Source organism: Nylanderia fulva, unplaced genomic scaffold (genome assembly GCF_048542155.1).
Source record: "Nylanderia fulva isolate GAGA-0341 unplaced genomic scaffold, ASM4854215v1 Scaffold6, whole genome shotgun sequence".
NCBI lineage: Eukaryota > Metazoa > Arthropoda > Insecta > Hymenoptera > Formicidae > Nylanderia > Nylanderia fulva.
In genome coordinates this window covers 3853752-3869510 of record NW_028190698.1, presented here as the reverse complement: position 1 = coordinate 3869510, position 15759 = coordinate 3853752, and the positions used below count along the sequence as shown (strand labels likewise).

At 34.7% G+C, this 15759-nt stretch overlaps 1 protein-coding gene across 1 annotated transcript in view; it reads right to left on the bottom strand.

The window, feature by feature from the left end:
* Positions 1-983: 983 nt before the first annotated feature.
* The window catches only part of FBXO11 (F-box protein 11), a 24714-nt gene continuing 9938 nt past the window's right edge, over positions 984-15759 (bottom strand). Inside the window, exon 8 of the mRNA XM_029316254.2 lies at positions 984-15720. Within this exon, the coding sequence (XP_029172087.1) occupies positions 15591-15720 (130 nt within the window). The 3' untranslated portion in view covers positions 984-15590. The remainder of the gene's footprint in view (positions 15721-15759) is intronic.

Sequence of the window (15759 nt, the reverse complement as noted above, 5' to 3'; positions counted from 1 at the left end):
GAATAAAATTAGCGTATGCATATTTATACGCGCGACACACGAACCACGCATTTCTGGGCGAAGAATAAAATCTACGTCAAGGTATACCTTTGTGATCCCGCAAGCCTTTATCTGGCGCCGGTCCATATTTATTTTCCTCTCCTCGATCGATGCATTTATTTTCATTGACATTTATTTCGCGCTCGTAATTTGCGATGCAATTATTTTATTAATAAGACTAAAAATTGAGTGTTTTTACGAAAAGATTGGCAAGACTAAATATGTAAAGCATTATCTTATTTACAAGGATGTCGGTATAAAAATTTAAAGTTTAATAAAAAATTTAAAATTGCATTTTTCTTAGTGAAAGATCAGAATTTATTATTGCAAATTTTTAACATTTAATTTTAAATATTTCTGTAGATTAAAATTATATTAAAGAGAAATCTGTTTCTAAAATTAAATCAAAGAGATTTTATAAAATTAAATTTATTTCGAAAAATGTAACGCAGCTTTTATTTATAATTCTAAGAAAATTAACGTGCTGACATATTGAGGAAAGATCACTTTTGAATTGAATAAAAAATTTATAGCGCAGAAATATCGCCGAATATAATCTCACATCTCGTTTATTAACTGCACATGAAAAACAATGCAAAGAAAACCAAATATGATTTTATCTCGTTAATTTTTCTAAAAAAAGATCCAAGAATATTTAAAGCTAGTCCAAAACACGAAAGGACGGAATGTTAAAAAAAATAAAATAAAAATAAAGCAAATGATTTATTTCTCATTTGTCTCAACGTCAATTAAGTTTTAAAAAGGGTAGCTGTTAAAAAAAAAATCGGTTCGTTAGTCGACCTATAAAACGTAGGATTTAATCGCAACATGCTATTACGAACATCAGCGAGTTGAATTTCTTTTACGTAACATGGATTTTATATAACTATCGACGGAGTTTGATAGAGTTAGATAGAAATGATGCAAAACCCATACCTGCAATGTTCTGTTAATAATAGCATTATATTTGAAATAGTAATGTTTACAACATACAATTGCGACTTGTGTTACTACAGTTTCAAGTGTTTCGATAATGTCTCGCAAAAACGTCACGCGCCATCGTCTCGTTTCCATTCGCAAGTTCTATATATTTCCACGCTTCTCTATTTCTCCCTCTCTCGCTCTCACATACACACACACACACACACACTCTCTTTTTTCTTTTCCTCATAAATTCCACCACCGCTATTTTAAAGTAGCTCGCGAGTCAGGGGTGGAAGCGGCAAATCTAATCCCATACTAACGGCGTCGAAAAATAAACCGGCGAATAATGTACAGTAAACGGATGGTGTACCAGGTGTGTGGCATAATTAACCGAGGCGACCAGGTGAACCGGAAATCAATCAATCTCAACGTGTATATTGTCGCATTGGTGTCTGTAATAGACATTCGAGAACGTCATCTCTTGCTTTCATACCTGCTTCTTTCCTCTTAATCATTCACACTGTGCACTTTCTCTCTCTCACTCTTAAATTTTCTCTCTCTCTTTCACTCTGTGTGCAGTCGTAATAATCGTAGAATTAATTAATTGCTTGCATAATTAATAACTGACTCTCTCTCTCTCTCTCTCTCTCTCTCTTTCTATCGCGCGCGTTTTCTCTCGCGATTAGCTGCTGACGCTATACAGAGTTCTACGTAATCGTGTACCTATGGACTATGGCACTTGGTGCAGCTAGAGTTGAGATTTACGAGTTGGATACGGCTTAAACGGTGTGTCGGTTTAGGTACTTAACGTTTAGAGCGTTATCGATATCGCGTTTTGCCATTAGAGTACAGCGGAGACACATGACGTACGTCGTAAATTCTCGTGCATTTTTCATTTATAATACACAAACGCGACAGGGTTTGATCCGGTCCGATCGTCACCTGTTAAAGGGAGGCTGCTCGGCCGTTTTGCGTTTTTTTTTTCTTTTTTGCTTCGAACTTTAGTTCCTCCCTTATTTCTTCGCGAGCGTACGCGTCATTAGGCGCCCTTAAATAAGTCAATTTAACGTCGTCGCGCCCCGGTAAGATCTCTTACGACGGCCGAGTAAACGCTCGAAAATGATTTATGGTGATAGGGTCAAGGTTTTTCCGCACTTTAAACACCCTTTGTGTCCCCAGCTTTATACAGGGTGAACAAATGCGAAAAATTTTAGGAGATGATTCTTTGTCGAAAATTATAAGGGAATTTTTTTTATATCCCTCCTTGAGGAGTTTACACTTTTCTGAAGAGGGATATGTCTTTCTCAAATTTCAGACAAATTAATGGTGGATTTTTCACCATAAAATGGATATTTGTTAATATTTTTTTGATCTTCCTGTAGCGTTATAGGAGAATGAAATTAACAACCCCTATTTAATTTTTTATCACAACTTTTTAACGGACCGGAATATGATCATCTAAAAATACGCGTTAGAAAGTTTGATTCCTTTAGGAACTTTTTTATGTCTTTTATTTTTTTCCTAAAATCAATAGTTTTTAAGAAAAAAAATAAAATACGCGCGCGTTATTAAGCAAGAATAAAAGTATATGTTTATACAAGAAACCGCCTTTAATTTTTTACAAAGAATCATCTAAAATGTTTCGCACTTATTCAGACACACTCTGTGTATGTGACTTTTCCGTCTTCTCCTTCGTCTAGTCTTATAACTGTCTAACGCGAGTGTGGACAGGTAATTCTATTAAGCCGAGCGTAAAAGCGATGCGGTCGGCTTTTATGTGTCGCGAACCATGGTTAATTAACCTGTGTGTTTAATGGTGCACGTTGGACACGCTCGTAGGATCGTTATATTTCGGCTATTTTTGGGCGGGAAACTTTCTGGACCAGATAAGGATCGATCGAAAGCAATTAGCTGCGATTTTACGTAAATATCATCAACGTAACGTGACACGCCAGCTATCAATATAATACAATATGATACAACCATATTCAACGATGATAATAATTTCATCGATTATATGTCTCCTACAAAAACATCGAAATTTTATACCGAATTAGAAACAAATTTATCGAACAAGTATACGAAATAATAAAAGTAAAAATGATTACTAAAACGTGGAAAAATAACTTTTTTTTTTCCTACATTTGGAAACCTATATTAATGGCATCAAATTGACCACCTAACTCTATCTTATATATATAGTATCGTCTTAAATATTTATTTTCCTCGCTAAATATTTAATGTACAATTCAAACGCCGCGCAAGACTCGATATATTGTACAAGAAAATATTGACACCTCGTCGAGGCTCTTTCGAAGCCTCAGTCCTATCGTTGTCCCTTTTTTAGAGGTGCTCTCGATCCTTAAAAGAGGCGCGAAAAGCGTCTCCGTGTCGCGCATTTTGTGTAAATGGACGAGGCTGACGAAGTGAAACATTAATCGCGTTACTCCCTTTATTTCGGCCGTATACACATACTCACGCACACATACACACACGCACACGCACACACATACATATGTATTTGTATATTTGTATTGTACACTTTAATGCACGGTTCTCTCGTCGTGAATCGTCGCGAGCGGATGCACTCGCGGATGCACTCGCGGATGCACTCGCGGAAGGACCCGATATCTTCGCATAACGTCAAGTTCGGTGCACTTGAAAGCAACTTGTCTTCCCTTCCTCTCACTCCCTTCTTGTCCGTCGAGTAGGCCCTTTGTTCGGCGTCAAACGTTTATTCGAATCGAATCGCGCGAGAATATCACGCTCCGAAAGAGAATCGGAGTTCGATTCTCGAGGGGAGGATCGAAAAGTCGGCAGTTTTTGATTTTTTCTTCTTTTTTTACGCTGTCGCTAAAAATAAATCTCTCGCGGAAAAGAGCAAAGGATATTTTTTCCCGTACATTGAAATCGTCGATTAATCGATCCTCCTCGACACCCTCCTTCCTTGCTTTTGTGTATGCAGGTATCATTTTGACATTTAATGACGTTATGCACTTTGCTACTTGGGATTATATTGTATTCTTTTCCAATTGTATAAGATCCACAATCGCGTTTCCGCGCGTGCATACATATACTCTCGTTTAGAATCCATTTTGTATAGAAAATCGGGGCGTACAGCTAAAGCTTCTCTCTTTCGCGTACGGATCGATTTATTTATGCAACGCAGGAGGACTCGGGCGCGTTGCAATCAATTCCTGTGTTATTCCGAGGGGTTCGCCGCACTCCCAAATCGAAATCGCTTCGCGCTTTAGCACTTTAAGTCTCTCTCTCTCTCTCTCTCGCCGCGCCGGAAAAGCCGCTTAGGATCGATCGCACCGACAGTCTTGGTTAATTAACTGTGTGTAGATTGTACGTCTAACAGGATGATCGATAAAAACATGAGAAACATTCCAGAAGCGAGCGAAGATCGAGTTTCATGTATCATTTAAAAACCGAGCTTGTGCTATGTCTTACATGCTATAGGTCTATGGAAGATGTACGACGAGTCTCTCTCTCTTTTTCTTTGTCACATATACATATATATATTTTTTTTATTTAAAAAAAATTAACGATGAATTATTATTTTCATTTAGTTTAATCATACACGAAGAGAGCTTTCTCCGATTAATATTTACCGCAGTAAAAAATATTAATATGTACATAGTAAAATTAATCGAATCGTATTTTATATCTTATTGTGGTATAGCTATTAATCAGAGAAATTCTTATAAAATTCTTCCAATACCATATTGTCCCATGATTACCGTGATTTTCGGGGTAAATTTGAAGAGAAAATTCCTCAACAGCACACATATCCTGAAGACGTTGAAAGAACATCTTCATGCAGGATGTTTGAATGTTCTCTAAAGATCTTTCGGATATGTTGCGCTATTAAGAATTCTCTCTGTGTGTAGTTTAAATTTTAGAATTTGTTTGTGACGGACTTTTCGATCGCTCGCGTCTATTAATCTCTCTTTCCCTTTAGATAATCATGTTTCCATCGAACGCGCGCATATACAATTAAGAATCATTCCGTATAGGAGGTAAACAGGGAGCGCTCACGTTAGTAGACCGTAGTTTAATAATTGACCAACGTAGCAAGTGGCCGTGAGAGCCGCATGCAGCTCTGATGAAGTTATTTCGAGTTCTCGAGCCCTCTGTCCCGATTTATAGCCACATATTATAGATACATTCGTATAACGCGCCGATGAATAAAGAAAACTTTGTTAAATCGCGCTTGACCGACTGACCAACTAACTCTCGTTAACAATTCGCGTGTGTCTCTAGACTGAAGAATTATATACCTGCCCTACACACACACACACACACGCTCACATGCACATGCACACACACGATGTGACATTTCAGCTGTGCGATGAAGATAGAAAAGTGAGAACCTAACCACCTCGACTGTCCAACGGAGTCCTTAAACGTTAAACGCACCGATCATCGTCCTATAGTTGCGCGATTTCTTGGAAACATAAGAAGTAAGCTAAGAAATCGCCTGTCATCTATAAACCAGCAGGATTTGAATGAAGACGTTTTCAGTTAAGTGAAAATCAATTTTAGAATAAAAAATGAAAAATAAATAAGTATAGAGAGAGGAAAAAGAGACGACTTTCTTGGATGTACATAGGATCCAGGACACTGTGTACATTTAAGGCAGAGCGGATGCAGTGTACAATTAATCACGGCGAGCGTTACTAATTGACGTGGATATGCGAACGGTCGATCTGGGCTAACTGACTCCGATTAGCGATTTTCAGCTGTCTCATTCCACGGTTGCATTATACCGAGGAAGAGAATGAAAAATGCTCGACAGAGCCCTCCTCTGATAGCCAATTAAATCAACGATGATGCAACAGACTCGTGTAATTATCCGCGCGTCTCATCAATTCGGCCTGGTCTACAATAAGTCGTATGTCGTAGTCGATGTCGGAACATAAGCGATGATCTAATGAGGAAATTTTGTTTTCCAAAAAGAAATTTTCTCATTGCTTACGACTATCGCTTCCGTTCTGACATCCGACTTATTGTAGACCAGGCCTTCCCTAAGGCTTGTTCTACAATACGTCGTATGTCGCAGTCGGAATGTAAGCGATGGTCTAATGAGGAAATTTTGTTTTCCAAAAAGAAATTTTCTCATTGCTTACGACTATCGCTTCCGTTCCGACATCCAACTTATTGTAGACCAGGCCTTCCCTAAGGCTTGTTCTACAATACGTCGTATGTCGCAGTCGGAATGTAAGCGATGGTCTAATGAGGAAATTTTGTTTTCCAAAAAGAAATTTTCTCATTGGACCATCGCTTACGTTCCGACATCCGACTGCGACATACGACTTATTGTAGACCAGACCTTCCCTAAGTCAAAGCGGAAAGTCTTAGCGGAAACAAAGGAAGAGCATGGAACGTGGATTACGTCAAACGCGGATTTATGGGAAATTCGTTACGGCGGATTACGTTCTTCGTCTTAAACCGTACAAAGCTCCACCATAATATAATTCGCGTCAATAGGAAGCCTTTCGCGATGCCTAAATAAACCGCAAAGTCCTGCATTGTCCGCTGACAACGTTAGAGCTAATTATTATGTGTCGAAATGCGAGAAGCAATCGATTAACTTGACATCAAGGTTGGATGTAAGTTAATGATTTTTTAAAACTAAGTTAAGTTTTAAAGTTAGTTGCTTGTAAAATTAATTTAATTAAGTTAAAAGTTGCATGTACAAAAAATTAACTCAGTTAAAGTTAAGATTAAATTAATTGAAGTTAAATCAACAGTTAATTTTTAAAAACATTATTTATATTAAATTAGAATTTTGTTTGTTAATTCTTTTAAAATTTATAATAACAAATAACAAAGAAATTTTGATTTTTATATAGAAATATATTTTTTGGTAATTACAATTGATGACAAATAAACATAAAAATTAATAATACTTTAATTTAAAAATAATACATTTATAACTTATAAAAAACAATAATAGTATTCAGAGATAAGAAAAATTTAACTTAGGAAAAAAGTTAATAAGATTAAGATTAAAAATAACTAGTTGAAGTTAAAATTGTTTTTTTAACTTTTAACTAATTCACTAGTTATTACCCAATCCTGCTTGACATAAACATCATTCTATATGGGGAAATCGCGAATAAAAAAATATATTATTTTTAACATACGTTTCGCAGATTTAGATTTTTGCACAAGTTTTCCAAAAAATTTTTGTAGCTACTATTTTCCTCCATTTCTGATGCTTTCACTTCCGTATGATTGTACGCGAATGAAATTTTCACACTTTTAAAAATTCCAGTAAATGCGAAATGTGAATATCTGTAATACACAATCGACAATACCAAAAAATGCGCGATTTCCGTCTTGCTAAAAGTGCATCGGAGAGTTAAAACGGGCTGGCACTGCGTTTAAGCTCAATTAAATTACCATCGATTTACATTCACTGTATCGCGAAACACTCGTTCACTCCCTCACAATGCGATAAATGCGAAAAAGTGGCAGGTAATAGTTTCCGCACCCTCTTTCCCTTGTGTAATAAACGTGAAAATAGTAATAAACAGTTTCTACCCCTTTTCTCCTCCCTTCCCGCCTTTATCTTTTCGTATATAAACTTTATTAGAAAATTAATTAATAAATCTTAACCGGAAATTACTCGTTATCTTCTATTTCATTAATCAGTAGATTATCGCTTTCGCTGTAAATTATTATACTTTTCGTATATAATATTGTAATGTTTTATATAAAGTATATCTCCGATCGAAGATCTATTTAATTCACATTAAAAGTCTTTTTATAACTTTAATGTCAAAGTTCTGTAAAAATGGTAAAAACGTATTTTAAAAGCTGGAATTTTCTTCAATATAAAACAAACTACAAGGAATAAGTATAATTATATTTTTCCTTTGAATGTTACTCTTTAAGGCGGAAAAAGCAAGCTGTACGTACTGTGCCTGTTTATTAAAAAAATTTCTTAATAAAGATTACTTATGCAACGCATAATTGTTTGCATATTTACAGTTTTGAACATTATATACATTATTATTAAAAGCGAAAGTAGGATGATTTTTCGGCGAGTTTCCAACTTTCTGCGTCACGTAATAATAATTATTTTATATCCGTAATTTAATTACCGTAATTTTATATTCTTGTAAAAAAAAAAACATGGAAGAAAATAACTTTCGCGTTTCCCCTTTGAAATTTCGGATTTATCAAAATTAAACCGGTTTCAATCTCTGATATTTTCACGACTCGGTAGCTCGTGAAAGGTAAGAAACGTTCTTATCGCGTAAAAGAGAGAGGTTTACATTTACATGTTCCTCGAACATAATTATACTTCCGTGCGTGAACATAATTCAGGATAATGTTCGCGAATCAAGACACCGTCGAGTTAATTAATCATTCAGTCCTTGCGATTGAACAGTGTAATAAAAATTACTAATCAGCGATATTATTTGACAAAGAAATGTAAGAACGCGCTAGAATTTTGCAAAAAATTAAATCCTTCTTGTTATTAGTTAATAATCGTAAAGATGTTAATGCATACTAAAATTTGCGTAACTCTTGCAAATTCATGCTGCTTTAATTATTATACAACACGATGTACAGTATATCTATGTAATGAGTTACAACTTACAGCACTTCTCTCGATGTATATGAGATTTCAATTATTTTAAGGTCATATTATACATATAGAGAATTATAGCGGAATTATACAGGAATCATATATAACGTAATCGAAAAAACTATCTTTTTCAGCTTTTTTCTTCTTTCCTCTTTCTGTTATCCGACTGAAATTCAATGCGATCGCGATCCCATTCCATCGTCATCGGAGATTGAAACCGGCGAAACTTCGAAGAGTTCAATTCTCGATGTCGCGGATGTGAAAAAAGAGAATCTTACGACTATACCGCGCTGTTCCATCGAAAACATGAGTATTATTTTCGCGTATTTAATAGCGATATATTTTTGATCTCAAAAATTGCAACACAGAATTCCCATTTCCAACCACATAAAACTGTAAAGAAAACAATCGTTTTTTTCCCTCGCATTAATAAAAATAGATACTTCTATAGGAAAGTCAACGAGATACAAGGGAGAAAAAATTATATCTAATTATATTTTTTCTCCCTCGGGCGAGTCGCTTATGGAAGTTTTTTTCGGAAATCTTTAATTGGAAATATATTATCTTAATTAATTGAGAATTAACTCTTTCGTGACTGTGACACATTTCTTAAGACTTTTTCGAAAAAGATGAGTTATTTCAATAATTATAAATATATCATATATTTAAAAAAAATTTGACATGAAATTTTTACGCAACGATTTATCCGACGTGTAATTAGCGCTTAATACACTTAAATAATCGCCCTGTAGAGATCTAATTGTAAGTAGATGAATGATAAGGGGTAAAACCGCCCCTTCATATTATCAACTTTGCGACATTACACATGCAACATGATAATTTAGACATTTCACAGAAATGCAACATCGTTAACTTATCTCGCCTCAGCCGCGAAAGGGCTAAAATACAGTCTTGTAATTAACATATGTATGTATGTTATTTAAGAGCTGCTAAATACGAAGCTCGCAATCTTAAACGAGTAATCACGATATAAATAAATAAATCACGATTTTCTCTTTTCTCTTTTAAAAAGAAACTTCAATTTGCTGTTGAATCAGTACGCGGGAAAAAGCTTCGTTCGCTCTGCAAAAATCTATTTCGTTAATCGAATTCCACTTGCACGGGATAATTATTTGATAGCATTGTTTATTAAATCGTACAGAGATGATTGACCATTTTTTCCTTCGTTTTCCCCTTTTTAATAATTATAAAAGCAAATCGCGCAAGGGTAGACATATTTCGTCCCGCGATAAAAGGAAAAAAATATACGTAAATTAACGATAAAGGATAAAAAAAATAAAAATTATAATCGACAATAATATATATTTTTTATATAATAGTGCAATCAATAAATCGTATATATATATATATATATATATACATATATATATATATATATATATATATATATATATATATATAAATATATATATATAAAATTAATATATATATAATTATATGTATATGCATATATAATTATATATATAATGGTCAAGTTAAATATTTACATTATACATACTTCTACTTTTCTGCGGATCCGTGTGTTTGCACAACAAACGCTCTTTGTGTGCTCTTAATCTATCTAGCTTCTCTACCGCACCGGAGCTATGGCAACTAACGTAATAATGGCAAGTACTCGCTGACGGAAAATCGAGAGTCGATGTTTAACGGTGGACAGTATAGTTCGTGGAATGGAGTGATTGATTATCGATATTCGTGATAAAGCGACCGATAGATCAAGGCGAGGATTCGGCTGATTTACTGATTTTTTTTTCGCGCTACATCGATCATAAATAATCCCAATATAATTTCGCCTCTTCTAAATTAAATGGTTATTTCTAAAACATTTTTTATAGTAACGAGGATATTTTAAATTTCAATGATTCAGTAAGGTGAAACCCTGTATGGTATGTAGCAAGACATTAATTATCCGGATGCAAAGTAGAGGAACGATGTATATAATGGCATCGATTATATTAGCTGCGCGAAATTTTGAGAAATATTGACGAGATTCATTAAACAAGAAAAATAATATAAATAAAATATAAATAAAAATTCAATCTTAAAAGAAAAATCTTTCAGATATCTGTGTATATATAAAAAATGTTAAAATAAATATGTATATATAATTATATAATAATATTTACGATATTTTAAATATCTTACACATAAAAAAATAAATATATGAATTTATGATATATGGATATAAATAAAATTTTCAAAAATATATAATTTTGTACACACACATGTACATGTATATTATTTGGCTCTGGATTTTTGTTCACTCTCGTTGAGATTCCAATCAGAAAGGAAATCTCGATTTTCGGATAATCAATGTCCGGATAATTAACAATTTTGCCGTATTAGTATTTTGAGGGGCTTCAACGTTGTGCGAAACACGTTAATTGTCAACGCGCTAATCTGATTAACTCGACGACACGTACGAATCAATCAATGTTACTCGCTTTCATCTCTCACGGCCAGAGCCTGCTTGTACATGTTGCGCGATTTTATTCTTAAATAACTCTTTCTCAGTTTTATTAATTTTTGTTTATTGCAAGACAAAGGTTCTCGTCACTCCCGAGACTTTACACGTGGCGCGAAAAGACGATCTTGTCACTTCGAGTGAATATGAAGATGAAGCTCTATGTTTTAGCGTCAGCCGATCTTATAACGGAACGGGGAGACTGACAAACACAACGGAAAGGGATGGACCTAGAAGGGATAGAAGGAAAAAGGAAGGGTCCGCTTTCTTCTGATTGCGATCGAGTCCCTTATCTCTAATACATTCAACAACTAGAAACAGAGAAACACTGGGATTGTGCCGTAGCCGAATATGAGAGTCTCGACCCATTCATTGGTAGGTATATTATGTTTGTGTGTGTGTATTGTGTCTATATGTCTGCAAGTTTCTCGTGCAAGCCTATTTTTTATCTATCTCACGCGTCTAATACGCGTGTATGTACGTGTTCGTCTTCTTTTTTCCTCCCCTTGTTCTCGTTTTTTTTCTGTTTTCGGAATTTTAGGTCACGAGGGTGTAAGCCGTAAAACGCGTACGCTCGAGCAGGCGGAATGGAAGCAGCTGGGAAGTTATTATACGAGCCCACGAATCGCTCGTCGCTTGGTTGCTGCCTCGTCCTACGTGTTGTACATACATATATACACGGTTTGCTGCGCAAAAACAATGTATACTCCAAACATTACTCAACATACATACTTATAAAAGTGCATGGAGAAAAGGAATTCGATGACACGGCCGAATTTGTCACTGTCGCAGCGAGTGTACTATCCTTAGTCGCTATGTGAACAGATTAAGAAGAGAGTCGGACGACGGAGTCTACTGATCTAACATTCTGTTAATCCGAATTATCTCGTTGTACGAATTAGACCAGTGTTTGCTGTCATCTAAATAAAATTATATGGATGATCATCTAGATGAAAAACGTATTGTCTTTACTTAAATTATCTAGAATAATATTCAAATACTTTGTTTTAGAGGTGTAGTACGTACAAATATTTAAGTAGTAGAACTTAAGCAGTAAGCGATAAAAACTTACAAATAAAAGTATGAATCCCTTTTATAATTCACATTTTTTTATAACTATACCTATATAAGCAATTTTAAAAATAATATTATCTAGATGAATCGCTATATAATTTTATCTTTTATTTAGATATATTTAAATTCATAATCATCTTGATCTTATCTATAAGATGAATTTACATATTTTCATCTCATCTTTATCTAGATAATTTTAAAATCATCTACGCACAACACTGAACTGGGCTGACTAGTGTGTGTTATCGAAAAGTACAACGATACGTTTTTAGGATTAGGAATATTTCAAGAAGAAATATTGTATCGCGTGGATTGTCTGTGCTTTAATAATAAACAAACTGATACTTTTCTATTTTGTCAAAATAAAAAAGTTTTGCTGTTATACAATTGTTAAAATTTCCTTAAATCTCTCGTTGTGCTCTCGAATCGTTGAATAAGCAGCAACAGTGACAGTTCCGCTATGACAGGGAATTCCTTTACTCAGCGTGCGTGAGGAGGTAGAAATCGCAGAAAAATGCTCCCCTCGCGCATTCGGAGGGAATAACGGCTTCGCACGGACAATGATAAATTTATACTTTCGAGGGTTTCGTTTTATTCTCCCTCGGAGAAATGAGATGAGAAGAACGCGTGTGCACGCGATTCTTCTTTCGTATCTCGACTCTGCTCGAAAAAAAAAAAAACATATTTACATATACATATAATTCTGCAACATATCACGTACACATAATAAAATGATTCGGTTCAAGGATAACACAGAACATCCAGCGTTCAAATTCAATCGATAATTTATACAATGATCTGAGAAATAAATTTTCACAACCAATCACGTCCAAATTTTTAGAGAGCGGCGTAACTCCGATCGATAACTTTAACACGAAAAAAAGAAAAAAAAACAGAAATCACTCGAGAGCGCATTTAGTGCACAATAAATGCAATATGTATTTATATTAAATATATATATATATATAATATAATATTGTATATTATTTCCCGTCGCATCGCCACATTCTTCTGCAGTTCCTCCGCTTCGAGCGTCACAGACAAGAAAGGATCCACGAAGTTCGTCAAAAATGCACAATACATAAACAAAACAACAGACCGTACGTTATATCACTCAAGAACCGAAAGATTCGCGATACGCGTTTTCATTTTTTTTATTTTCGCTTTTTAGGTCTAGTGTGGCGAGCGCGTGAAAAGTGCCTATATCCTTCTTTCATTCAGCGCGTCTAGTCGTTGGATATATACAAGCTCTTCCGTCACGATATAACATACATATAATATGACACCGTAAATAATACTACCCTCTTCCGGGTCGGCAAGCTCAAAGGCAATTTTCACGCGCCGCCTCTCGCTGTAGACGACATACAAAAGATACCATGTATACGCGTGTATAATATAACGAATTACACATTGTTTTAAACGTGTAAACAGAATTCACGATAATGATAATGCCTCTATCGGAGGATAGAGTTCACTCTTCTCTTCTCTATTTATCTAAAAATGTATACCACGTGTATGCGTAAATAAAGCTGATTTTCGGTCTAAAATTATATCGCTAATATAGGCGCTTCCTCTTTTCTTTTTCTTTCGCACGAGAGCGCACGCGACCACTCCCGATGAAATTTTACAGTTACAATAATACGATTAGATTTCTTTTACGCACTAACGTAATAATTAAAAAAATCGGATATTACTCTGAAAAATTCGAGATTATTTTTTTAAACTGTTCCTCGGACAGTACATTTTTTTTCCTAACGCTCAATTTCTTCATCGTTTTCGCTTTTCTCACTGGTATACACACATCGCCGTACATTCCCGTGTACGTACACACTTTTTTTATTCGTGATTTTAATTTAATTTTGAACATTTATTTCGTCTTTATTATGCACTTTGCCCGTAGGGGATGGGGGGGAGCAACTTAGGACCATCGCATATAATTTATCACTGCGAATAATTAAATCGAGGTATGTTTACATCGAAAAATTAGCAGAACGTTCATTTTCCTTTTGATTATATTCCACCTGTTGTGAGTTTTAGATATCACATATTTTAGACATTGTGTTTCCGTGTGTCTTGCAGATCTTCGTCTTGTTGGTTTCTTTTTTCTTTTTGCCCCCGCTTCATGTTCGCCTCTTTCCTCTACTCTTCGTTTTACCTCTTCGAGATTTGTACAGCATAATATTCGACAAATTCGTCCAATTGTCAGCATGTTAACGATCGCGTGACGCGTTGGTTTATACGGTCCTTCCTCTCTCTTCTCCTTGTGTTGCGATGATTCAAGTTTAAATTTTTAGCTTTTAAGATTCCGACAAGCGTATTCAACACGCATTGCTTTTACGTTTCTTTTATACACTGGTATAATTCTAAGAGTCTCTTGTTTTATATTAACTGTCGAGTGCAAATCTTATTTATATACTTTACGTCTTTTTTATTGTGTTGTGTTTCATTGATGTTTCTCCGCTCGCGAGAATATATGGTAATACAATTGTATATTACCTATTCTCAACATTATTCAACACCACTGCTTCGATATACACAATTTACATTCCGAATACACTGTTTCACACCGTGTGAATTTACATTCGTTTTATTTTTTTTACGTGTTAGCGCGACTTTCATTAGAGTTTTAAGCAAGTTCATTAGAGCATATATTAACGAAGCGTCAAAATGTTCTTATTATGGCGTATACACATGCTTCTTTTCCTTCTCTCCTTCATTTTTTTAATGCTTCGGCACTGCATTCTCGTTATATGATAATTTCAAGGATTGCAGAACCTCGATAAAAAGGACCACGTGAAAAGTTCGATTTACGATTAGCCTAGCGTTCCCCTTGTTTACACATTCAAATTATAATTTGATATATCTAATATTATACTGTGTCTTACACATATGAGGGTTTTTGTTATTTTATTACTACCGTTTCTTGGCGACACTCGATTGCCGAGTTCTTTATTAAAATTGGAAAAAAGTTTTTCTTGTCAAACATTTTTGACAAGGTTTGATCAAAAGAGAAATAACAGATTCAAAATAGTAATTATTACATGAGAAATATTATTGTTAATTATTTATCAAGATAGAATATAAATGAGAGAACGAATAAATATTTTTTTGAAATCTTATAAAAGATAAAAGAGAGAAGGAAAAGTATAACAAATGACAATACAAAAGATAGAAATGATGATCTCTATGATGAAAAATAAAAACAAAGTATTATGATATCGTCAGAGAATATTGCGTAACATGACGTATTAACAATAACAAAATATCTTTGCAATAAATAGGAATCTTTGAGAGTATAACAATTATATGTATATGATGGCATGTATATACGAAGAGATTAAAGGAAAGATAATATATTATAATAAAGAACTCGGCAGCAGATTACTGCATCTGCTCGCGATATTATTGGACTTACGGCTCTAACAATTGTTTGATTGTTTAATTATTTTAGGTTAGTTCCTAGTTGACCATAAGTGTATGCGATTCCATGGGCGCCGCGCTATCGTATAACGTATCCGTATCTTGCGTAGGCTCACCCTGCAGCTGGCACTGATTGCTCAACGTTCCGGCACCGCAATCACAAAAGAATCTAAAAATATCAATGCACGATATTTCATTATAACTATTT